We start from the raw sequence: 22907 nt of genomic DNA, 5'->3' as shown, positions 1-22907 counted from the left end.
TTCTCAGGAATGGATCTAGGTCTGCGGGACCAGCCTATGTCATTGCAGGGGTTCTTTCTTGGAAAAAATAATATGAAATTGCAAATGAGGGCCTCTTGGAAATTATGAAGCAGAAGCTTCACAGCAAAATGCACCACAAGGGTCAGAAACAACCAAATCATATATTCTGTTTCATTCACATGGTGTCTTACAGAGCCCAGCATATTTTATAGCCATTTATAGTGGTTAATGCCACTCACTTCAGAAGCAGCAAATGAGATTAAATTCAAAGCCAAACCTTGGCCCATCTAAATGTTTCAAAATAAAGCTTAAGCTTTTCAGTCAGTTATACTTTAGTCACTTAAATATGAGTTGAATCCATGCTGATAATATTATTTAATATCTGTCATCTAATCAGAATTTTAAAAATTCAAAAAGCATCTATCTACTACCATTATGGGGTGAACAGAAGGCTAAAAAGAACCAAATAAAAGCTGGATATGAACGAGTCACAGACTAAACACTCTGATTCCTGTGTGCATGTCCACTATTTATGCTGGAATTCATGTGTACGCCTCCACAGACTGTGTGTGGACATCTGTGGGCTATGACCCCGAAGCAAAAAAAGTGACCAATCCAAAGAAAACTTGTAGAAGTCTTTGATGTGTAGATCTACTTCCTCATCCTGCCTGTTAATGGCATAGGGCATCCTTTTTTTCTAAGTATGAAATAGAAAAAATACAATGCATATGATTTTGTCAGATTCTACTTATAGGTGTGAGATACCGTATAAGCAAACAATCTAAGGAAGAAATGACCCAGTGACTCCACAGGTTTAATTCTTTAGGTAATTTTATGCAGAAATCTATGGAGCTACCTGTCAATGTTGAAGTTGAGCATGAATCCTAACCAGATCTATGTAAGGTAAAGGGTGCACATTTTGTACTTCTTGAAAAGTACCTGTTACCAATGACCTCAATTTGAACTATAATATGATTATTAAAGGCCTTGCTTAAGACTTTATTTAAAAAAAGGCCTTAAGACTGTATTAAAAATAAATGTCTTCATGAAAAATTAATAAGCAACTTTTGAAACCAATAGGAAAAAAACTTTTCAATACCTAAGCAAAAAAACTAATTCTGTTAACATATGATTATAATTAGATGATCAATAACTAATAGTAGTAGTCCAAGATAAAATAATAATAATACATGAAAAGATAACTCAGAAAATACAAATGCCAAAAAAAGTACTTTTAAAGATGTTGGACCTCAATGTAAGAAACCCAAATTTTAAAACAAAAGACTATTTTTTAGTGAACAGAAAATGGCAGAAGTGGTTTCAATGGCAGAGGTGAAAAATACCACAGTAAGGGGAGACAGTGAGGAAACAGCACTCTCTGTGGCTGGAGCATGGGTGGTAGAACCTTCTGGAGAGTAATTTAACAGTATCTTTCACACAACTCAATATGTTTATATGTTTTGACCCATCAATCACTCTTTTTATATATTTTCTTCTAGGAATTCTCCTACAGGTCTCAAAACAAGTACAGAGAAGATATTAAAACAAGTACTGAGAAGATATTCAAAGATACTGGGCAGCATTATTTGAAAAACAAATTAAAAAACAGAGTTTCATGGCCCACTCACAGAATCATCCATTCAACAAACCCTATAAAGACATTAAAAGTATTACCACTAAAAGTAATGTAGTAAATTATCACTAGATACTGATGCGGAAATAAAGGTGAATTGAATGTCTTGCGCTTTGGATATGTAACAACTGTTGAAAGAGAAAAGAAATTTGTACTTAACCACTTTTTAAATTTTCTGAATTGGCTGAATTTTCTTTCTAAATATGGATTGGTTCTATTTTAAAATGCTAAAGCAAGGAATTTTCTTGATTGGATTATAGTCTGATTAATTATTTTACTTTCTATTTCCATATATATATTTATAGCCTAACAAATGTTATTTAGGGAGAACAGAACAATATGACAAAACATTCATGTTTCTTCTTATACCCTTATATGGTATAAGAAATTTTAACATGAGAACAAATCACTTTCAAATTTTAAAAGCTCTAGTTAAAAGTCAATATTCAGGGAGTTGGGCGGTAGTGCAGCGGGTTAAGCACAGGTGGCACAAAGCGCAAGGACCTGCATAAGGATCCTGGTTCGAGCCCCCGGCTCCCTACCTGCAGGGGAGTCGCTTTACAAGCGGTGAAGCAGGAGTGCAGGTGTCTATCTTTCCCTCTCTGTATTCCTCTCTTCTCTTGATTTCTCTCTGTCCTATCCACTAACAACTACATCAATAACAACAACAATAATAACTACAACAATAAAAAAAAAACAAGGGCAACAAAAGGGAAGAAAAATTTAAAAATTTATTTAAAAAAAGATTAAAAGAAAAAAGTCAATATTCAACAACTCCAACAAAAACACTATTTTACTTCTTTCCATATGCAAGAAATGCCAGAATATAAAGGTTTGGGTGAAGTCTCTCATGATTCTACAACAACTGTTTGGCTAGATGTTTTCTTCCTCCCAATATCAAAGCAGTTGAATAATAAAATTTGAAAGACCAAGTTTAACTGTAAATAAAACACAAATCAGGAGGTTAGATTTGTGTGTGACAAAAACTGATTAATCATCATGAACAACCATTTAACAGACTGAAGATGGGATTTGTTATCCCCACAACAGCCAACTTGGGGTGACTGTTAGTAGTCATTGGCATAATCTTTGTGATCACTAGCACTTTAACAACCACTGTCATAAGCTGGTTTCCATAGTTTAACACTGAACTCCACACTCAGACATGTGAACACACTCAGTTCTCTCTACATCCCATTATGCTTCTTGGCTAATTGAAGATTTACTAAAATTATACAAAAATCTAGGGTGGCCAACAGTACCTGATACAAACAACTGGATCTAGATATTCAGGATACACTGTTGACTCATTTATCAGTTTTTTGAGACTTTTTTTTACTCTAATATTTATTGGCAGTATCAATGGGTTTACAGTACAGTTGTTGACAAGTGTGTAAAATCTCTCAATTTTCTGCAAAATACTCTCACCCCCGGCCTAGATCCTCCTCCACCATCATGTACCAGGACCTGAAAGCCCCCTCTTTCCCAGAGTCCTTTGCTTTGTTGCAATGTAAACTTTTTTCTTCAACAGAATGTTACAATGTGATTCTAGAATAATCTTTTGTCATCTGTCCCAAAAGTGAGTCCTTCAGCAAGGTAACATCTCCCCCCCACTTTCTATCCCTTTGGACACCCCAAGTGTTTCCACCCTACAAACAGTGTGATGTTACCTCCCACCTCCAGTCCACACCTACCTGTCCAGCAGCAGCTCCAGCACTTCCTTGGTTGATGCAAATCCCCTGTAAGTTGACAGGAAGATGCTGATGTAGGTGAAGTCATTGTCACCAAATGCCGTTAGCAGGTTCTCCACAAGTTTCTCTAAGGTGCCAGCTTTTATAGTCCTGATCTTACAGGTTTCATACTGACTGACTGTGTGTCCTGGGGGCAGCTGGTCCCCTTCAACCTGAGGGGAAAAGTTATGATTACTACCAGGAAAAAAGGAAGCAAAATCAAAAGCACTGAACTAGTTGAAACGTAGCCCAGTCCTATTTCCCCCTTGCTGTTTAAAAAATAGTGCAGCGGGTTAAGCACACATGGAATAAAGTATAAGGACCAGCGCAAGGATCCCGGTTCGAGCCCTCAGCTCCCCACCTTACAAGCGGTGAAGCAGGTCTGCAGATGTCTTTCTCTCTCCTTCTCTGTCTTCCCTTCCTATCTCAATTTCTCTCCTACCCAACAACATCAGCAACAACAGGGGCAACAAAATGGAAAAAATGGCCTCCAGGAGAAGTAGATTTGTAGGGCAGGCACCAAGCCCCAGCAATAATCCTGGAGGCAAAAAAAAAAAAAAAAAATCCCTAGGGGTCAGGCGGTGGTGCACATGGGTTAAGTGCTCATATTACAGTATGGAAAGACGCAGGTTCAAGCCTCTGGTCCTCACCTGAGGACGGAAAGCTTCACAAGTGGGCAAGCAGGGCTTCAGGTGTCTTTCTGTCTCTCTCCCTCTCTATCTTCCCCTCCCCTCTCAATTTCTCTGTCTCTCTCTCTAATAATAAATAAATAAATATGTCTAGACTTTCAAAAACAAAAATTTCCCTACAAGTCATGTACATGGCAATTCTCTCACCTCTGAGTATAGAAGAGTACTCAGAGGTATATGTATTTGTTCATTTCCTTTCTAGAAGTAGAAATGTTATTGTTTTTACTTATCATATTTACTTCCAGTTATATCCCTATCAAGATTTAGGCATGTTTTATCATGGATATTTCTATGATGTCTGGATGGAGTTTAGCAAGTGTCACCAGCCCTCCCCACTGTGTTGTCCCTGCTAAGTTTCTAAACTCATCCTCAAAGGAAGCCCTTGCAGTGGTGCCCTGGAACTGGCTACTATTGGTGTTGAAGAGCTGATGCTTTATGTGTAGGATTTATGCCAACCACTTGACATCATATAGATAAAGCAACCCTATAGGATTACGACTATGTTCTCCACAGAAATCTGGTTTGGTGGTCTTCTGCTATTAGAAAACAATGTGATGCCACACCAACAGCAATCAACAGAGTTGACTTAGATGTAGTTGTATGTCAGACTAATCTCTAGGGCATAATGGAAGGGGACTGTGGGTTAATGACCCCCCTGCCTTCCGGAGACAGGCAATGTGCAGACAATGAGTGCTTATAAAAGTAGCTCTCACATGAGGATGAAATAGGATAATATTGGCAGGAGTAACTGCATTTAGTAGACATAAACTGTAATGCACAAGAGGAGATCCATTATGCTTAAAAACTTAGTACATGGGAAGAGAGTTAAGTTAAAGAAAAGATCAGGGTATAATTTTCATTATGCAATAAATCTGTACCTAACAAATGACAGAGATGCAACTTCCAAAGTTTTGCTTGTCCTTCTTAGGCACCAGGGAAAATGAACCATTAAGAATATCTTTTTCAAGACAAAAGGAGAAGGGCAAATACCAATGATCTTACTTGTAGGTGGAACTTGAGAAACAAGGAAAGAAATGAAAAACACAAGGTGAAACTTGGACTGGGTGTGGTGTATTGCACCAAAGCAGAGGACTCTGGGGAAAGAGGAGGAGAGTGGGGTTAGAAAAGATTTTGGGGTACTGGTGCATGGTTGTGGAAAAGGATCCAACTTGGGGCGGGGGGTGAAAGTGTTTTGTAGACATCTAGCATGGAGAGATGAGAAATTGTACCTGTGTGTTAACAACTATATTGTAAGCCACTCACTTCCTAGTAAAATGATTTGGGAAATAAAGGTGGGGTGGGAGGAGGGATCTTCTTCTAAAGCAAATGATGATCATTAATGCCAGATGTCTCCAGAGGAGTTCTCTGAATTGTAAACATGAATTGTTTTAGACCGGATTTTACTAAATTGGAACGATAAGACATGTAAAGGTTAAAGAAGAGAGGCAAAGAAAATAAAACTGAATCAGGACATGTTGCTTACCAAGTAGCACCTTTGCTATTTCTTCATCTAGCCTACCAAAAGTTAACCCACTGCAAGGAAATTAATCAGGGGAGGACACTTTCTGCAAGGCCAATGGGGGTGGTAACCTCTTAGAAGGAGTTAAAATACTTCAATGTCATCAAGTTTAACTGCAACCAGGAATTACTTTAGGACTGACTGCACATTAAGTGGAGAATGACTTTATTTCCTTGTTTAGATTTCCTGAGATGCTTTGAGTTTCCTAAGGAGAGGGATCACATTCAAACAAAATACCCGTGTTTCTTTAGTCCTTTCTCCTGCAGGCTCTGGTCAAGGCCTAATAGCTGTACTGCACCACTCTCTACAGAGTTTTAGAACAGTTTCAGTCTCCATCTGTTTTCCAGGAGCTGCAATTAACTTTGACCAGAAGCAATAAATGAAAAAGATAGATGGTTTCAAAGTCTAATTACTTTTTTAATTACTTGCCCCAGAATTGCCCTAAGTATGTGCTATAAACCACAAAGTTCCTGTGGTCAAATCTGGGGACTGCAAGGCTAAACAAAGTCAAATACATTTCTTTCCCACTGAACGCCTTGGTCTTTAATATGCTAACATGTGTTCTAAAACTCCAAGTCATGGTAAATGGCATTTTCAGAGCACCTTGAAGAGCACTGAATGATCATACTTCAGAAAATATTTAGTAAGTGGCTGAGAGACATGACAAACTTAATTTACATTTGCCACTTTTCACTGTGAAAAAATTCAAGCCGGCAGGAACCACACAGTCGCCGTACCCCTAGCAGAGCACAAATGTCATTATACATAAGGACCCAGGTTCAAGCCTCCACCCCTGCCCCTGCAGGGGAGGAAGCATGACCAGTGGTGAAGCAAAGTTTTATGTTTTTTTTTTCCCCAAACTTTTGCTTCCTTCTAAATTTCTCTCGGTCTCTATCAGAGAGAGAGAGAGAAAAAACGGCCACTGAGAGTGGTGGATTTTTCATGCAGGCACCAGTGATAAACCTGGTAGCAAATAAATAAAATTCAAGACATTAAAAATATATCATGTTAATTTTCACTTTAAAATATCTATAATTCTGGGGTCGGGCGGTAGCGCAGTAGGTTAAGCACACATGGTGCAAAGTGCAAGACTGGCGTAAAGACCCTGGTTTGAGCCCCCAGCTCCCCACCTGCGGGGGGGGGGGTTTGCTTCACAGGCAGTGAAGCAGGTCTGCAGGTGTCTGTCTTTCTCTGCCTCTCTCTATCTTACCCTCCTCTCTCCATCCTACCCAACAACAATGACAGCAATAACAACAATAATAATAACCATAACAACAACAATGGCAACAAAAGGGGAAAAGATATATATAATCCTTTGTTTTCCTACTTAACATCCAATTTAGAAATATTTTGTGGGGTTTTTTTCCCCTTTTTTCCTTTATGTCCAATGTTTATTATTGAGTTAATACATCATTTAGAAAGTAAGGACAATATCTTATAAGTTAGTCTATATAGCTCTTCATATATCATCATGTATTCAGGAGAATTTCAGGTTATCTTTTTAAATTATTTTTATTGATTTAATAATTATTGACAAGACCATGGGATAAGAAAGGTACAATTCCACACAGTTCCCAGCACTAGAGTTCCATATCCCATCCCCTCCATTAGAAGCTTCCCAATTCTTAATTCCTCTGCAAATATGGACCCAGAATCATTATGGGGTGCAGAAGGTGGAAGGCCTGGCTTCTGTAATTGCTTCTCCACTGAACATGGGCATTGGCAGGTTGATCCACACTCCCAGCCTGTTTCTGTCTTTCCCTAGTGGGGCAGGGCTCTAGGGAGGTGGGGTTCCAGGACACCTGACTACCCAGGGAAGTCAGGTTGGCATCATGATAGCATCTGCAACTTGTTGGCTGAAAAGCATTTTCTTTTTATTTTATTTTTTTATTTATTGGGGGATTAATGACTTACAGTCAACAACAAAATAATGTGTGTAACATTTTTCATTTTCCTTTTTTAAAATATTTATTTATTTCCTTTTGTTGCCCTTGTTGTTTTATTGTAGGTATTATTGCTGTTGTTATTGATGTCGTCGTTGTTGGATAGAACAGAGAGAAATGGAGAGAGGAGGGGAAGACATGCAGACCTGCTTCACCTCCTGTGAAGGGACACCCCTGCAGGTGGGGAACCGGGGTCTTGAACTGGGATCCTTAGACCGGTCTTTGTGCTTCGCGCCACCTGCACTGTTATAACCTGCTGCGCTACTGCCCGACTCCCCTATTTCTCAGTTTTCCACATAACAATTCAACCCCCTCTAGGTCCTCCTCTTCTGCTATCATGTTCCAGGACATTAATCCTTCCACCCACCCCAGAGTCTTTTTACTTTGGTGCAATATACCACTTTTTCCCATTTTATTGAGAGAAGGGGTAATGGTTTACAGTATAGCTGTTGACATGAGTACATTTTTTTTTCTCCCTATGATAGGAGACTCTCAACCCTAACTTGGGTCCTTTTCCACCGCCATGCACCAGGACCTCAAAACCTTCTTTCTTCTCCTTCTCCCCCAGAATCCTTTTCTTTGGTACAATATAGCACAATCAGTCCAAGTTTCAATTTGTATTTTCCCTTTCTATCCATGTTTCTTAAATTCCACCTAGAATTGAGTTTATCCGGAGTTTGTCTTTTTTTTTTTTTTTTTGGCTTCACAGGATTCCTTCAAGTTCCATTTAAGATGCCGCAAAGGAGGTGACTCCATCATTTTTAATAGCTGAATAGTATTCTACTGTGTATATAGAACCACAACTTTCTTACCACTCATGTTGTTGGACATTTACATTGCTTCCAAGTTTGAGCAATTACCAATTGTGCTGCTATGAACATAGGTATATACAGATTTCTTTGGATAGAGGCTTTTGCTTCCTTTGGATAAATGTGCAGGCAATAAATTTCTGGGTCATAGGGTAAGTCCACTTCTAATGTTCTGAGAAATCTCCAGCTGTTTTCCACAAAGGTTGGATCAATGTACATTCCCACCAGCAGTGTAGAAGGATTTTCTATTCCCCATATCCTTGTCAGCATTTGTTGTTACTGTCCTTTTTAATGCATGTCATTCTCATGGGTGTAAAGTGATATCTCACTGTTGTCTTTATTTGCATTTCTCTAATAAAAAGTGTCTTTGAGCATTTTTTTCATATGTTTGTTGGCCCTCTGGGTCTCTTTTTTGAAGAGTCTGTTCATGTCCTCTCCCCACTTTTTTTTTAAAAAAGATTTTATTTATTTATTAATGAGAAAGATAGGAGGAGAGAAAGAACCTGACATCATTCTGGTACATGTGCTGCCCGGAATTGAATTCAGGACCTCATGCTTGAAAGTCCAGTGCTCTATCCACTGCACAACCTCCTGGACCACCTCTCCCTACTTTTTAATGCAATTGTTTGGATTTTTTTTTTATGAGTTTAGTGAGTTCTTTATATATTTTGGTTATTATTCCTTTATCTCTTATATGTCACATAAAGATTTTCTCCTATTCTGTAGGGTGTCTTTCTGTTTTGTGTGTTTTATTTTGTCATTTCAAAAGACATAGGAAAAGTGCAAGGTCTAAAGGTCTAATTGGTGTAAAGATCCCAGTTCAAGTCCCCGGCTCCCCACCTGTAGGGAGGTTGCTTCACAGGTGGTGAAGCAGGTCTGTAGGTATCTATTTTTCTCTCCCCCTCTCTGTCTTCCCATCTTCTCTCAACAACAATGGCAGCAATAACAACAACAATAATAAATAACAAGGGCAACAAAAGGGAAAAAATAGCCTCCAGGAGCAGTGGATTCCTAATGCAGGCACCAAGCCCCAGCAATAACCCTGGAGGGGAAAAAAAAAGACATAGTAAAAAATAATTACCAACCTGGTAATACTGAGAAGTAATAGTATAAAAATATACTGCAGCAGTCTGGAAAATGACACAGTGGACGGAGCCATTGGACTTCAAAACATAAGGCCCCTAAATTCTTTTTTTTAAATATTTTTTATTTACTTTCCCTTTTGTTGCCCTTGTTTTCTATTGTTGTTGTAGTTATTATTGTTGTTATTGATGTCTTTGTTGTTGGATAGGACAGAGAGAAATGGAGACAGGAGGGGAAAACAGAGAGAGGGAAAGAAAGACAGACACCTACAAACCTGCTTCACTGCCTGTGAAGTGACTACCCTGCAAGTGGGAGGCCGGGGCTCAAACTGGGATCCTTACACCAGTCCTTGAGCTTTGCACCACATGTGCTTAGCCCACTGTGCTACCACCGGACTCCCAAGGTCCCTAAATTCTATGCCGGCATTACATATGCCAGTGCTGTTCTGGTTCTTTCTCCCTCTCAAATGCTAGCAAACAACCCAAGAATGGCTTCTCAGTCTCTAGGGCCATCCAAGAATCCATTCTGAATAGAGAACCGAGATCCCTCACTTCTGGAAGCTCCAGGGTTCCCATACCAGTGTTGTACTTTGAGAATTCTTATTTTACTCACAATACACAGTCCATTGTAAGACTAAATGTTTCCTTATGGAAAACAATAACTCATTCAAAAGAACTCATTTTTCTCTGAGCACTGACAGAGCCGAAAATTCAAGCACAGAGAAAAATGCATGACAAAGGAACGATGAAGTGGGTCCCTTTTCCTGCCAGGAAACAGATTTGGCAGGAGGTCAAGGTTCTCCCCAGGGAATGGAATCATGCTGTTCATTAACCCAGTCGCTCCCTGTCAAATGTCCATTTATGTTGGTCGGAAGGAGGGGGAACTCAAGTGTGCATAGCTGATCTCTGTGAGTTCCTCCGACATTTCTGTTCTCAGTGTCTGTCTGTATACATGAAGAAAAACTGTGTTTGGAAGAACAGAATGACCTCTAGGATACATCTGGTACAGTGGTCAATCAAATACTTTCAATATTTAGCTTTAAAGAATTATTCTTTAAGTGCGGTGAAAGAACATCAACTATAAATATCATACAATCAAGTGCAGGAGCAGCTCCAATGGCTAAAATCATGCCAATACTAATAATGCATCTCAGGACAGCCACTTTCTACACATCTGCCAAGCACCTAATATCTACTTGTCCTTGGACAGGTGCAGATCAGGCCTTTGAAGAAGAAGTAATGCATTAACATTGAAATCAAACACTTTTTTTAAAACTAAATACACTTAAGTGGGATCCACCTATGGCTAAGATTATTTTGAAATAGAACTAAGCAAATACAAAACACAGAAACTACATTATGTCTTATGTTCCAAAACAGAGCAGCTAAAATTTGTTTGATTTTTATAACAAAATATTCAACAGCTACCTAATTCCTGTGAAGAGTCTGCAAGATCTGTTTTTGTTTGTATTACTTCCATAACTTTGGATACTAATTCAAGAGGAAAGTCAGGGGAGGTAGGAAGTGGGCCCTGGCAGGCCAGGGTGTAATAACCCAGACTGGGAGAGCAAGACTTGAGGGCTGGCCTGCCCTCTGGGCTAGCACGCTAACAGGAAACAGCTCAATCTGGATTCAATCAAAGACCATCGCTTTGCTGACAAGATCATGATACTGAGGCCACAAAAATGCTTCATGATTGTTTTTTTGGCCAATGTCTCTACCATTAGAATTCAGCTATTCCTAAAAGAACATGTTTGACTATGACAGGGGAAATATCTAAAATTCTGTCCAAGTGTCCTGGCCTCGGAATTTCCATCGCTGCAATTTTGACCTGAGAGAGACAGGAGAAACAGAAGGTGACAGATGAGATGTGCCACATCTCTTTTTTTTTTCCAGTCATGGGGAAATGCATGCCTTCATCTTCTAAAATGTAAACTCTTAACAACTTGGGCGTTTCTAATTTGAAAATAAATTTACTTCCATCAAAATACTACTTGAGCTATCTGATACTTAAATAGAGAATGTACTAAATAAACAGCCTCATTAGGCTGGAGACAGTCAGAAATCCTTCCCTAAGCCATGCTCCATCTCCAAAACATCACTTCTCAGATGTCCTGGTCTAAGCTGAAAAGTAAACAGTGAATGCTGTTTCAGTCTCAGTTTCCATACCCAAAGCCAAGGTCTTATCTACCTATAGAAAATACACATTGCTACGTCCACATTCATCCCAAATTATTATTTGGAAATAAACCTTATACTCTATTTTCCAACATGCTACAATAACTATCCAGCAACCAGAAGAGAACCACCATCGTGTAGGAAACTCCATGAGATGACTCTAGGCCCACGCTCTAGGACCTGAGTTCATGACCCTGGGAGCATCTGCACAGGGGAAGCTTCATGAGTGTTGGAGTGGCGCTCTTGGAGTGTGTCCAGAATACTGGACAACAACGGAGGCCTCGTGGCGCAATGGCAGTGTGTCTGCCTCCAGAATACTGGACAACAAACTGGACTTTTGTTCTGCAAGGCTGACTGATGAACACACTACTGCTCAGGCGCACCTCTCAGATAAGGGTGACCGTCAATTCAAAAGAGACCTCCGAATTGATTGAACACCTTTTCTTTTTGTGTCCACCCCAAATAATGCAATTTTTTAAAGATTTGATTCACATGTGGTTTTCTTTATATTTTATTTATTTATCAATGAGAGGGATAGGAAGAGAGAGAGAAGGAACCAGACATCACTCTGGTACATGTGCTGCCGGGGATCAAACTCAGGACCTCATGCTTGAGAGTCCAATGCTTTATCCACTGCGCCACCTCCCGGACCACAAATAAGGCATTTCTATGTTGTGACTATGTTCTTGACTTCTTGGTAGATTAAAAACTCATGCCTTTAAACTAAGAAAAAAATAGGTGTGTGGAGGAAAGATGAGGTAGAGGAGCAATTGAAGCCACATGTTAGGATGCAGTCAGGTTTCTAGAAGGAGGGTCCTTCATCTCAGGAAAATGCTATGGGAGATGTAACAACAAAAACAGGCCAGTATTTTATCACGTAGAAATCCCAGCCCCCCTCAACATCCTGTCTCAGCAGGGCTGCCTAGGTCATCCTAGAGAGTCCAGGAACTCTCCTGAGGGAAACAGGAAGTTGTGTTTTCCATCCTAAAGAATACTTCTAGCTACAAATCTGCCTGATCCAATGTTAACTGGCATCAGACTCTTTTATCTTTTCCAGTACAAATCCCCCACTTCCAACTTTCAGGTCACCATTGAAGGAATCCATCCCTTAAAGAAGCAGACTCATAAATGAATCTGCTTTTTTTTTTTTTGCTGACACATTTTTCAAATAAAAGTATTCCACTTGTACAGGATGCCCCTCAACTTGGAAGTCAGAATGCCAAAGATTAAGGTGTCATGAATTAATTTGGACCCCATACAGTCAGCCCACTGTGGACCTGAGTGTAATAATTTAAAAGTCATATACCTTACAGAACTAAGAAATCCTCTGTTATTTTGAGAAGCACAAGGATTTCAATTTGCATGGTGAAAGGATTGGGTGGTGGTGCACCTGGTTGAGGGTACACATTACAGTGTTCAAACTGTTTGGTGGGAGGGAGACTGGAACTAAAATAAGTCACTGTTGTACTTGTCAAATGATACCACAAATCTTTGCACACAGTTGCGTGTTCAGGGTAAATATGCAAATTCATAATGCTATCCTGTGTTCTTGTTGAGAGCTTCAAGCACCTAAGGTCTTCAGAACCTGAGGTTACAGGTTAATAGGCTCCTGGATTTTTCTGGAATCCATCCCATGTTGCCACAGTTCAGTCAACCTCCCTCTAAAGGTTGCCCGGGAGTAGTGGAATTATGTGACCCTGAGTTCTCAGTGAGTGAAGCCCACTCTGAATGGGAAGGCTTCCCACAGCCCAGGGCCTTTCCCAGCCCCAAATAACAGGCAGTTTTGGGGGGCGCTATTATCCCTTTGGGAAACAGAGAATGTTCCTTCACTAATCCTGAACGGAATGAAGGGAGAAGAAGGGGAGAGGAGGCTGGGGAGAGGAGATTGTGGTAGCTAGTTTGAACTTTACTCCCTAAACCACATTAAAGAATCTCTTTTAAAAAAAATATTTACTTATTTATTCCCTTTTGTTACCCTTGTTGTTTTATTGTTGTAGTTACTATTGTTGTCGTCGTTGTTAGATAGGACAGAGGCGAAATGGAGAGAGGAGGGGAAGACAAAGAGAGGGAGAGAAAGATAGACACCTGCAGACCTGCTTCACTGCCTGTGAAGAGACTCCCCTGCAGGTGGGGAGTCGGGGGCTCAAACCAAGATCCGCCCGTACTTGGCTTTGTGCCACATGCACTTAACCCGCTGTGCTACCGCCCGACTCCCTAAAGAATCTCTTATCCTTCCTTCTTTCCTAGGAGACTGGTTTTGTTTAAAGAAAGCATTTAATCCTGATCATTATTAGCATCAGGTACCATGATGATTAAGCACAAAAAAGCAATTAAATGATTAAATTAAATTATTAAAATGCCAGTAAAATAATGACCTCACTAGATTCCATGATTCAAGGAATGAATGATCATTCAGTTTGCTCCTTCATCTTTGACTCAAATTAAATCTTGACATTCCATTCAGCTTTACAATCTGGATGTAAAAATCAGCATGATAGGAGCCTGGTGGTGGCCCACCCGGTCAGGCACACACCTTACTATGTCCAAGGACCTGGGTTCAAGCCCCCACTCTTCACCTGCAGAAGGGGATGCTTCAAAAGCAATGAAGCAGGTCTTAAAGTCTCTCTCTCTTTCTTTCTCTTTCTCTCTCTCTCTCTCTTTCTTTCTCTCTCTCCCTTCTTCTCTCAATTTCTTTCTCTCTTACCAAATGAAATAGAAAGAAAAAGGGGGGGGGGAATGACTTCAAGGAGTAGTGGATTCATAGTGCCAACACCATGCCCCAGCAATAACCTTGGTGGCAATAAGAAAATAAAAACAGGGGGTCGGGCGGTGGCGCAGTGGGTTAAGCGCATGTGGCGCAAAGCGCAGGGACCGGCGTAAGGATTCCGGTTCGAACCCCGGCTCCCCACCTGCAGGGGAGTCGCTTCACAGGCGGTGAAGCAGGTCTGCAGGTGTCTATCTTTCTCTCCCCTTCTCTGTCTTCCCCTCCTCTCTCCATTTCTCTCTGTCCTATCCAACAACGAATTGCGTCAACAAGGGCAATAATAATAACCACAACGAAGCTACAAAAAGGGGGGAAAAAAAAGGCCTCCAGGAGCGGTGGATTCATGGTGCAGGCACCGAGCCCAGCAATAACCCTGGAGGAGGAAAAGAAGAGGAAAAAAAAAAAAAGAAAAGAAAAACAAACTCAACACAATAGGGCCAAGGACTACAATACTAGCAAGACTCCCTGGAGCCTAAGAGCTGCTCACAGCACAGGTAACATTCCCATCAGGGGCTTAAAGAATCAGCACTTAAAGGGCAGGCAGATTTTTTTCAAATACGACTAGGTGGTCGATTTGGAGATGATTGGGGGTGAGGGGTGAAGGACAACTTCACTTGTTTTAAGTATATTTCTCTGAATGAGACACCAAAGCAAACTGTTCTTTTTCTTTTTTTCTTAATAAGGTTTCCTTTTATAAGCTGTCAATTAGTTCTAGGAAAACCCTTCTTATATTGCAAATGAGAAGGGAGAGAGAACTAACAAGATACTTACTGAGCACTATGGGTCAGAGTGAACTCAATATGTACAATAGTCCTCTGGGGGATGAATGACTGTCACTTGAGGAAATGGAGGTGATGAAAGGGCCTCATTCACAGCAGCCCAGTCAGCATGGCTGACAGAGTCAGGACATCAAACCCAGTTTATATCACCATGTCAGTATGTTGCTTTAAAACGTACTAGTTGGAAGCCAGTTTCCATGTTTATTTACTCAGAACTCAGAACTCAGCAGCCCAGAAGCTATCCATATCACAGAACTGTTCTAAGAACAAGATTAACTTAGATAAGAGATTTGAAGGTATGTGGAATAATTAATAAAAAAAAACCTACTTTTCAGTTTATGGGTAAAAGAAAATATCGCATCAAATTCTAAAACTCAGATAACATATGCAAAAAGCCTTTCATGAAAGTCTGAGGTTGAGCGGTTCAGTGCCCAGCACCACAAGTCAGAGCTGAGTGTTGCTTTGGCAAAATAATAATAATAGATAATTATAAGTATTGGACTCTCATGCACAGTTCTAAGTTTAATCCCCAGGATCACATGTTCAAGAGTGATACTCTGGTCATCTCTCATAAGTAAATAAATAAATAAATAAGGTTTTGAAAAAAACCTAAAATCCTCCTTTTCACTTTGTCCTACACCACATCTATAACACAAAAAGGTGATATGACAGCAAAAGCTCTTTGCAATTACCTCTCCATTTTTAATATTTATTTACTTATTAGCAAGAGAGAGCCAATAGCATCACTAGCAATAGAGATTATAATATGACTATGAAGGTTTTCATTTAAGGGCTCAACACCAATGTGCATTTAATGCATTACATAAATGCCAGATAGATCAGCAGAGGCCTTACAGAGAGAACTTCAGAACTGACAGGGATAAGGACCTCTTGTAACCCTGAGATTCATGATAAACCAGGCAGACAGGGAAGGAATGACAGAAAGAATAACTTGGGGAGGTGGATCCATAGGCAAAGGATTGGACTCACATGTGTGGAACCTTGGGTTCAACACTGACACTGCACAAGAGCAACAAAGACAAAACAAATGGAACTCCATGGGTAGCAGAATGATGCTTTGCTCTGTCTCTGTGTGCCAATGCGCACCTGGGGATTTATTCATTTCCTTGAATATAAGAGTTCAAGAGAATTCCCTGAGGTGCTAAGTAAAATCATGAATTTCAAGGCCCACATACCAGAGATTCACTCTGATCAGTGGACTTAGAACCAAGCCAGAGTTCTGCATTTTACACAGTGTCCCAGGGGTTCTCAACACAGAAGATCCATGGATTACACTCTGGAAAATACTGTGTTTGACACTGTGCACACAAAGATGAAAAAGGGCTACTGGTGGGGTAAGAAGCTGATAAACTAATACAAGCGTAAACAAGGCCATGTGACCTCCCTTTGTGTTGATTCCTTCTTCTGTAAACTAGGTCTAATATTACCTTAACCTTCTTTAACATACCTTGATGCAGTGAGGATAATTCTCCAAAAATGTCAAATATGCTTTGAACTGCCTGAGATAAAAGAACTGTATAAGGCATTATTAACACTCACCGTCAGTGACCTAAGATCCTCGCAAACAAACTATGTGATCACTCTTAGGTGTTTAGGAGTTCTTTCTGGTTGTCAGCCCTATGGAAACCCCGCAGCACTTCAGTCCCTGTGGTAACCCTGATGAACAGGGTCCACTCATTTCCACTGGGAACAGACCCTTTTGCTCAACGCCACTTTCTCAAGGCTAACAGTGACTATGCATATTCTTAAGTTGTATGTATGTAATAACTTTATAAAACAGATGTGATTATTATTGTTATATCACTGATACCTTACAGAAAACTAAGGACCACAGAGGCTAAGTGATTTCAAGTCCTCTTCAGTACCCTCTCTGGTTATCTCATACATCACATGCACATGTATACACACACACACACACACACACACACACCTACCACAAGTAGAACACAAATTGCCAGATCATTATCCCCAGCTTCCAATTTTCTTCTAAATGCCATATCCCAATTACGAAGAATCACACATCCTCCTGGGCAACCTATGAAAAACTCTGGTTCAACAGGTACAACAAGAAACTCATTTTATTCCTCTCAAACCTCACATCTTCTGAGAATGACAACTATAGTGTGACTTGAGTTAATAGTTCAAATATAACCCTGAAAACCTGCCCCACTCCCTGCACGTAGATCCCCAGCCTGGTCTTCTTCCCCATCCTCACTTTTTAAGATTTTTAAAAATATTTACTTATTTATTTATTCCCTTTTTTTGTTGCCCTTGTTTTTTATTGTAGTTATTGTTGTTGTTATTGATGTTGTTGCTGTTGGATAGGACAGAGAGAAATGGAAAGAGGAGGGGAAGACAGAGAGGGAGAGAGAAAGACACCTGCAGAGCTGCTTCACTTGTAAAGCGACTTCCCTGCAAGTGGGGAGCTGGGGGCTCGAACCGGGATCCTTACATCGGTCCTTGCGCTTTGCGCCACCTTCACTTAACCCACTGCACTACCATCCGACTCCCCATCCTCACTCTTAACTTGATTTAGATCTCGTTTCCTTTTCTTTTTAAACCAGAACTCTTTTCTTTTTCTTTCCTTTCTTTTATTATTTTTCTTCATTCTTGGAAATTCACTACCCCAAGTCAACTTTTTCAGATAGTAAGACAGAAAGAGAAGCAGAAAGAAAGATGACGTTTCCTTCAGTATGGTGGCAGACTGACTCAAAACTGAGACATCCACATAACAAAATAAGTGTGCTATCAAAGGGAGCTATTTTGCAGGCCCAGACCTCATATCTTAATGATATACATATAACAAGTACCTAAACTAATTCTACCTATCTCTGGTCTTACCAAAATGATCTACCCAAGGCACAAATCTCACTTTTAGGAAAAAGTCCCAAGTATCTCCTAAGCCTAAGCAAGCTTACCCTTTGACTCAGAACTTCCAAGTCTTAGCTTCCTCCTAAAGAAGCAAGTACATGTTTCCTGTAGAAACATCTTATTGGAACGAGGCATCTGCTCTGGTGTTATCACAACAGTCGGGCATTTCTCAGAATATGACTAAGAGTTTGTTACACGCCCCCTCCACCAGATTGTGAAATCTTCAAAGGCAAAGGCAAGTTATGGTTCGATTTATACCTACATAAACTGGCCTATAACTACATCAATATATGCTTTGTAAATATTAATTATGTGAATGTGAATACACTTAAAATAAACCTATCAAAGTGATTTTTTGATCTGATGACACTGTTCAGTCACATTAGGTGCTCTACATAACCTTTACTTAAAGTTTCCCACTGGCTTCCAATAGGACTTGGAATACCACCCAGACCTGTGCCTTACAGCCCTTCCTGCCTCCTTCTATGGCTTCATCAGCACAGTCATCACCTCCCCTCCCTCACTAAGCCCTGCCACACAGGTCTTCTCTCAGTCTTTTGTTTGTTTAATTTCTTTATTGGGGGATTAATGGTTTACAGTTGACAGTAACATTCAATAGTTTGCACATGTATAACATCTCCACATAACAATACAGCCCCCACTAGGTCCTCCTCTGCCATCATGTTCCAGGACCTGAACTCTCCTCCCCTCCCCTCACTCTCTCCCTGTGTCAGGCACTATGTCCTCAGTGACACCCTGTCCCATCTCTGTGCTGGCTCTCTCCTGCTCCCCTGCCAGGTCTGACAGTCTCAACTGGCCCATTTCTCCACAGCACGCATTTGCTGTCTGTAAACCCCACAGCTAGCAGAGCCCTGATCTCTCCTATTCACAATTATACCCCTTAAAATGTCCAACACTTGACAAGTGCTCTGTACATGTTTGCAGGAATGAGCGGAAAAGATGCTAGTATTATCATTAAGTTAAAAACTAATTTAAAGTCTGTATTACAGACTTACTAGACCCTCTAGATCTACTGAGAAATACAAGCTCCATTCTCTGATTTAAACATTTCAGGGAAAGAAATTAACTAATCTATCTCTTCCCCGCAGTCGAGAACCAAAGTGAACCCATAAAAGTGATTCTTCCAAGTCTTTACTTTTAATTTCAATTAATTCTACACTTGGATATCAAGATTATGAAAATCACTGGAGTCTTGGGGCTTTTTCCTCCAGAATGCTTGTCCCATCAGAATGGAGGCACTGAAGCAGACTCCGCCTAGCAGTTCTCTCTCCTCTGGGCTGACACTGCCCACATTGTCTCATGAGATGGGAGGTCGCTGAGCCACTGCTCACTCTGAAAACAGAGTAGGAATAAGCACTGCCTTTGACTTCTTACAACTCTGAGTAGGAGCATCAGAGTAAACAAATTCTCCCCAAGAAGATTACCCATGAGGCATTGGACAAAAATCTTCAAAAATCTCTGTATGAAAGACATCACAGAAGTATGCAGGAATTCTACTTGAAATCTTTTCACTTGCCCTTTCTCCCAGGTCAGGTTCTAAGCCTTGGAACACAAAGAACTCTGAGGCCTCTGAATTTATAGTAAGCAGTATTTTGAAGTAAACAAGTGTCCTGCCATCTCTCTCTAAAATACTCAGGGACAGGAAGTACACTCACCTGGTACAGCACATGCCTTGTTATGCATGTGTGAGACCCTGGGTTCAAACCTTGGAACCTCAGGGAGCACCACAACAAGCATTAAGCCAGTTCCATGGTTGGTGGAGAGAGGGCATGGTATTTCAAAAAAAAAAAAAAAAAAAACCTAATAAAAAAAATTGGGCTAAATTTTAAAGACATCTTCAATGAAACAAATCCAATTACAAAGAAGACTAAGACAAGCATAAACCTATGGGACTGCATCAAATTAAAAAGCTTCTGTACAGCAAAAGAAACCACTACCCAAACCAACAGAACCCTTCACAGAATGGGAGAAGATCTTTACATGCCATACATCAGACAAGAGTTTAACAACCAACATATATAAAGAGCTTGCCAAACTCAACAACAAGACAACAAATAACCCCATCCAAAAATGGGGGGAGGACATGGACAGAATATTCACCACAGAAGAGATCCAAAAGGCCGAGAAACACATGAAAAAATGCTCCAAGTCTCTGATTGTCAGAGAAATGCAAATAAAGACAACAATCAGATACCACTTCACTCCTGTGAGAATGTCATACATCAGAAAAGGTAGCAGCAGCAAATGCTGGAGAGGTTATATAGTCAAAGGAACCCTCCTACACTGCTGGTGGGAATGTAAATTGGTCTAACCTCTGTGGAGAACAGTCTGGAAAATTCTCAGAAGGCTAGAAATGGACCTACCCTATGATCCTGCAATTCCTCTCCTGGGGATATATCCTAAGGAGTCCAACACATCCATCCAAAAAGATCTGTGTACACATATGTTTTTGGCAGCACAATTTGTAATAGCCAAAACCTGAAAGCAACCCAGGTGTCCAACAACAGACTGAGTGGCTGAGCAAGTTGTGGTCTATATACACAATGGAATACTACTCAGCTGTAAAAAATGGTGACTTCACCGTTTTCAGCCGATCTTGGATGGACCTTGAAAAATTCATGTTAAGTGAAATAAGTCAGAAACAGAAGGATGACTATGGGATGATCTCACTCTCAGGCAAAAGTCGCAAAACAAGATCAGAAAAGAAAACACAAGTAGAACCTGAAATGGAATTGGCGTATCGCACCGAAGTAAAAGACTCTGGGGTGGGTGGGTGGGGAGAATACAGGTCCAAGAAGGATGACAGAGGACCTAGTGGGGGTCGTATTGTTATATGGGAAACTGGAGAATGTTATGCATGTACAAACTATTGTATTTACTGTTGAATGTAAAACATTAATTCCCCAATAAAGAAATTTAAAAAATTGGGCTAGAGCAGCATGAGAGGCAGTGAAGTGGATAAAGCACTGAAGTCTCAAGCATGACATCCTGAGTTTCATTCCTTGGCCACATATATGCTAAAATGGTACACTGGTTCTCTTTCCTTATCTTTCTCATTAATAAATATCAAATAATTAATAATAAAAATTAGACTGGAGAAGTCACTCATCAGTATCATAAATGCATGATACTAAGTGCACTTTCCTGAGCTGCATTTAAAATAAGTAAGGCTGGAGACACAGCATAATGGTTATACAAAATGACTCTCTGCCTAAGGCTATGAGCTCCTAGGTTCAATTCCCAGCACCACCATAAGCCAGAGCTTAGTAAATAAATAAATAAAATGCTAAATCAGAGTGCTCTCGTAGCCACTTCAGTCATTAAAACCTCCACTGGAAATCCCACTTTCACTTATTCACCTCACAACTTGTGAAACTTCACTGCTACAGGTGGAGACCAAACCCTGGTCAAACCAGATATAGTAATATCTGTGCTCTATCAAGTGCACCACCACCTGGCCCCTGATTGGTAATAGTTTTATTCAGAGTACAAGTACACACTTGCTTTGAATCTGTTCTGACCAGAGCAGAGCAATGAACAGTTTAATCAGCAGAATTATACAAGTTCAATTTTGATTAGAAAAATCAGGGGGCTGGGCAGTGGCACACTCAGTTAAGTGTACATATTAGCATACACAAGGATCCAAGTTCAAACCTCCACTCCCCACCTGCAGGGAGGATGCTTCATGAGCAGTGAAGTAGGCCTACAGGTGTCTATCTTTCTTTCTCCCTTTTTGTCTACCCTCCCCTCTCAATTTCTCTCTGTTTTTGTCAAATAAAAGAAAAGGAAAAAAATGGGGAAAAAAAAGGCTCCCAGGAGCTATGGATTCATAGTGGTGGCACCAAGCCCCAGAAATAACCCTAGTGACAATTAAAAATAATTATATATATACATATATATTACTGCCAATAATGCCATCTTTTTTAATAGCCAAAGGCCTTTGATATATATCAAATATTATCTGATCCAAACATTGATTTCAGTTTACAGGTGAGTGTGCTGAAAGGTTCAAAGGTTAAACAATTAACCCAATCATATTACTAGTAACTGGCAGGGTCAAGCCCAGACCTTTGGACTCCAATACTCACACACAGACAAAAGTGTGCCTAGGGAGTCAGGCGGTAGTGCCGCGGGTTAAGCGCACGTGGCACAAAGCATAAGGACCGGCATAAGGGTCCCAGTTCGAGCCCCTGGATCCCCACCTGCAGGGGAGTCGCTTCACAGGTGGTGAAGCAGGTCTGCAGGTGTTTATCTTTCCCCCTTTCTGTCTTTCCCTCCTCTCTCCATTTCTCTCTGTCCTATCCAACAACAACAACAACAATAACTACAACAATAAAACTTCAACAAGGGCAACAAAAGGGAATAAATAAATTAAAAATTTTTTTTAAGTGTGCCTAAAGCTTCCAGTGGTCAGACTGCCAATAGTTTCATCCAAAGTCCTCCAAATACTGTCCTGTACCACGCACTCCTCATGGAGTAGGGTGAGAGTTCCCCCTTGAGAGATGCTGAGAATGTATCACAAACTCTCAGATCCTATATGCAACTGACAGAAAGTCAGAGTTTCCTCCGTGGGGTATCAGGAAGGGAGGAACAGCATGTAGGCAAGGCAAGACATGGCTGATTCGTGCCCCCAAAACAATCTGAGGTCAAATAGTTAGATTCCATATGAACAGGACTAAGGTTGGAGGCTATGGAAATAATAATTGCCTGAATTAAATGAGCCATGCACTACTCTTGCCAAAGAGGCCTAATGGTCATGTTGTCCAAGTAATTGTATATCTGGATTTTCAAAAATGCTTTCTTAGTTAAAAAAAAAAAAAAAAAGTCACCACATTTCCATTTCCAGGAATGTGCTTTAACTTAATCGC

General features: G+C 40.4%; 1 protein-coding gene across 8 annotated transcripts in view; it reads right to left on the bottom strand.

The window, feature by feature from the left end:
• Positions 1-22907, bottom strand: part of RGL1 (ral guanine nucleotide dissociation stimulator like 1) — a 223560-nt gene that overhangs the window by 79671 nt on the left and 120982 nt on the right. For 7 of the 8 annotated variants that reach the window (XM_016188465.2, XM_060197817.1, XM_016188467.2 and 4 more), the window contains one exon: positions 3328-3536. The exons of the other annotated variant lie outside the window; for it this stretch is intronic. In XM_016188465.2, the coding sequence (XP_016043951.1) occupies positions 3328-3536 (209 nt within the window). The remainder of the gene's footprint in view (positions 1-3327; positions 3537-22907) is intronic. 8 annotated transcript variants of the gene reach the window in all.

Source organism: Erinaceus europaeus, chromosome 9 (genome assembly GCF_950295315.1).
Source record: "Erinaceus europaeus chromosome 9, mEriEur2.1, whole genome shotgun sequence".
Taxonomy (NCBI): domain Eukaryota; kingdom Metazoa; phylum Chordata; class Mammalia; order Eulipotyphla; family Erinaceidae; genus Erinaceus; species Erinaceus europaeus.
The sequence above is the reverse complement of the archived record's forward strand: the minus strand, read 5'-3'. Positions and strand labels throughout refer to the sequence as shown.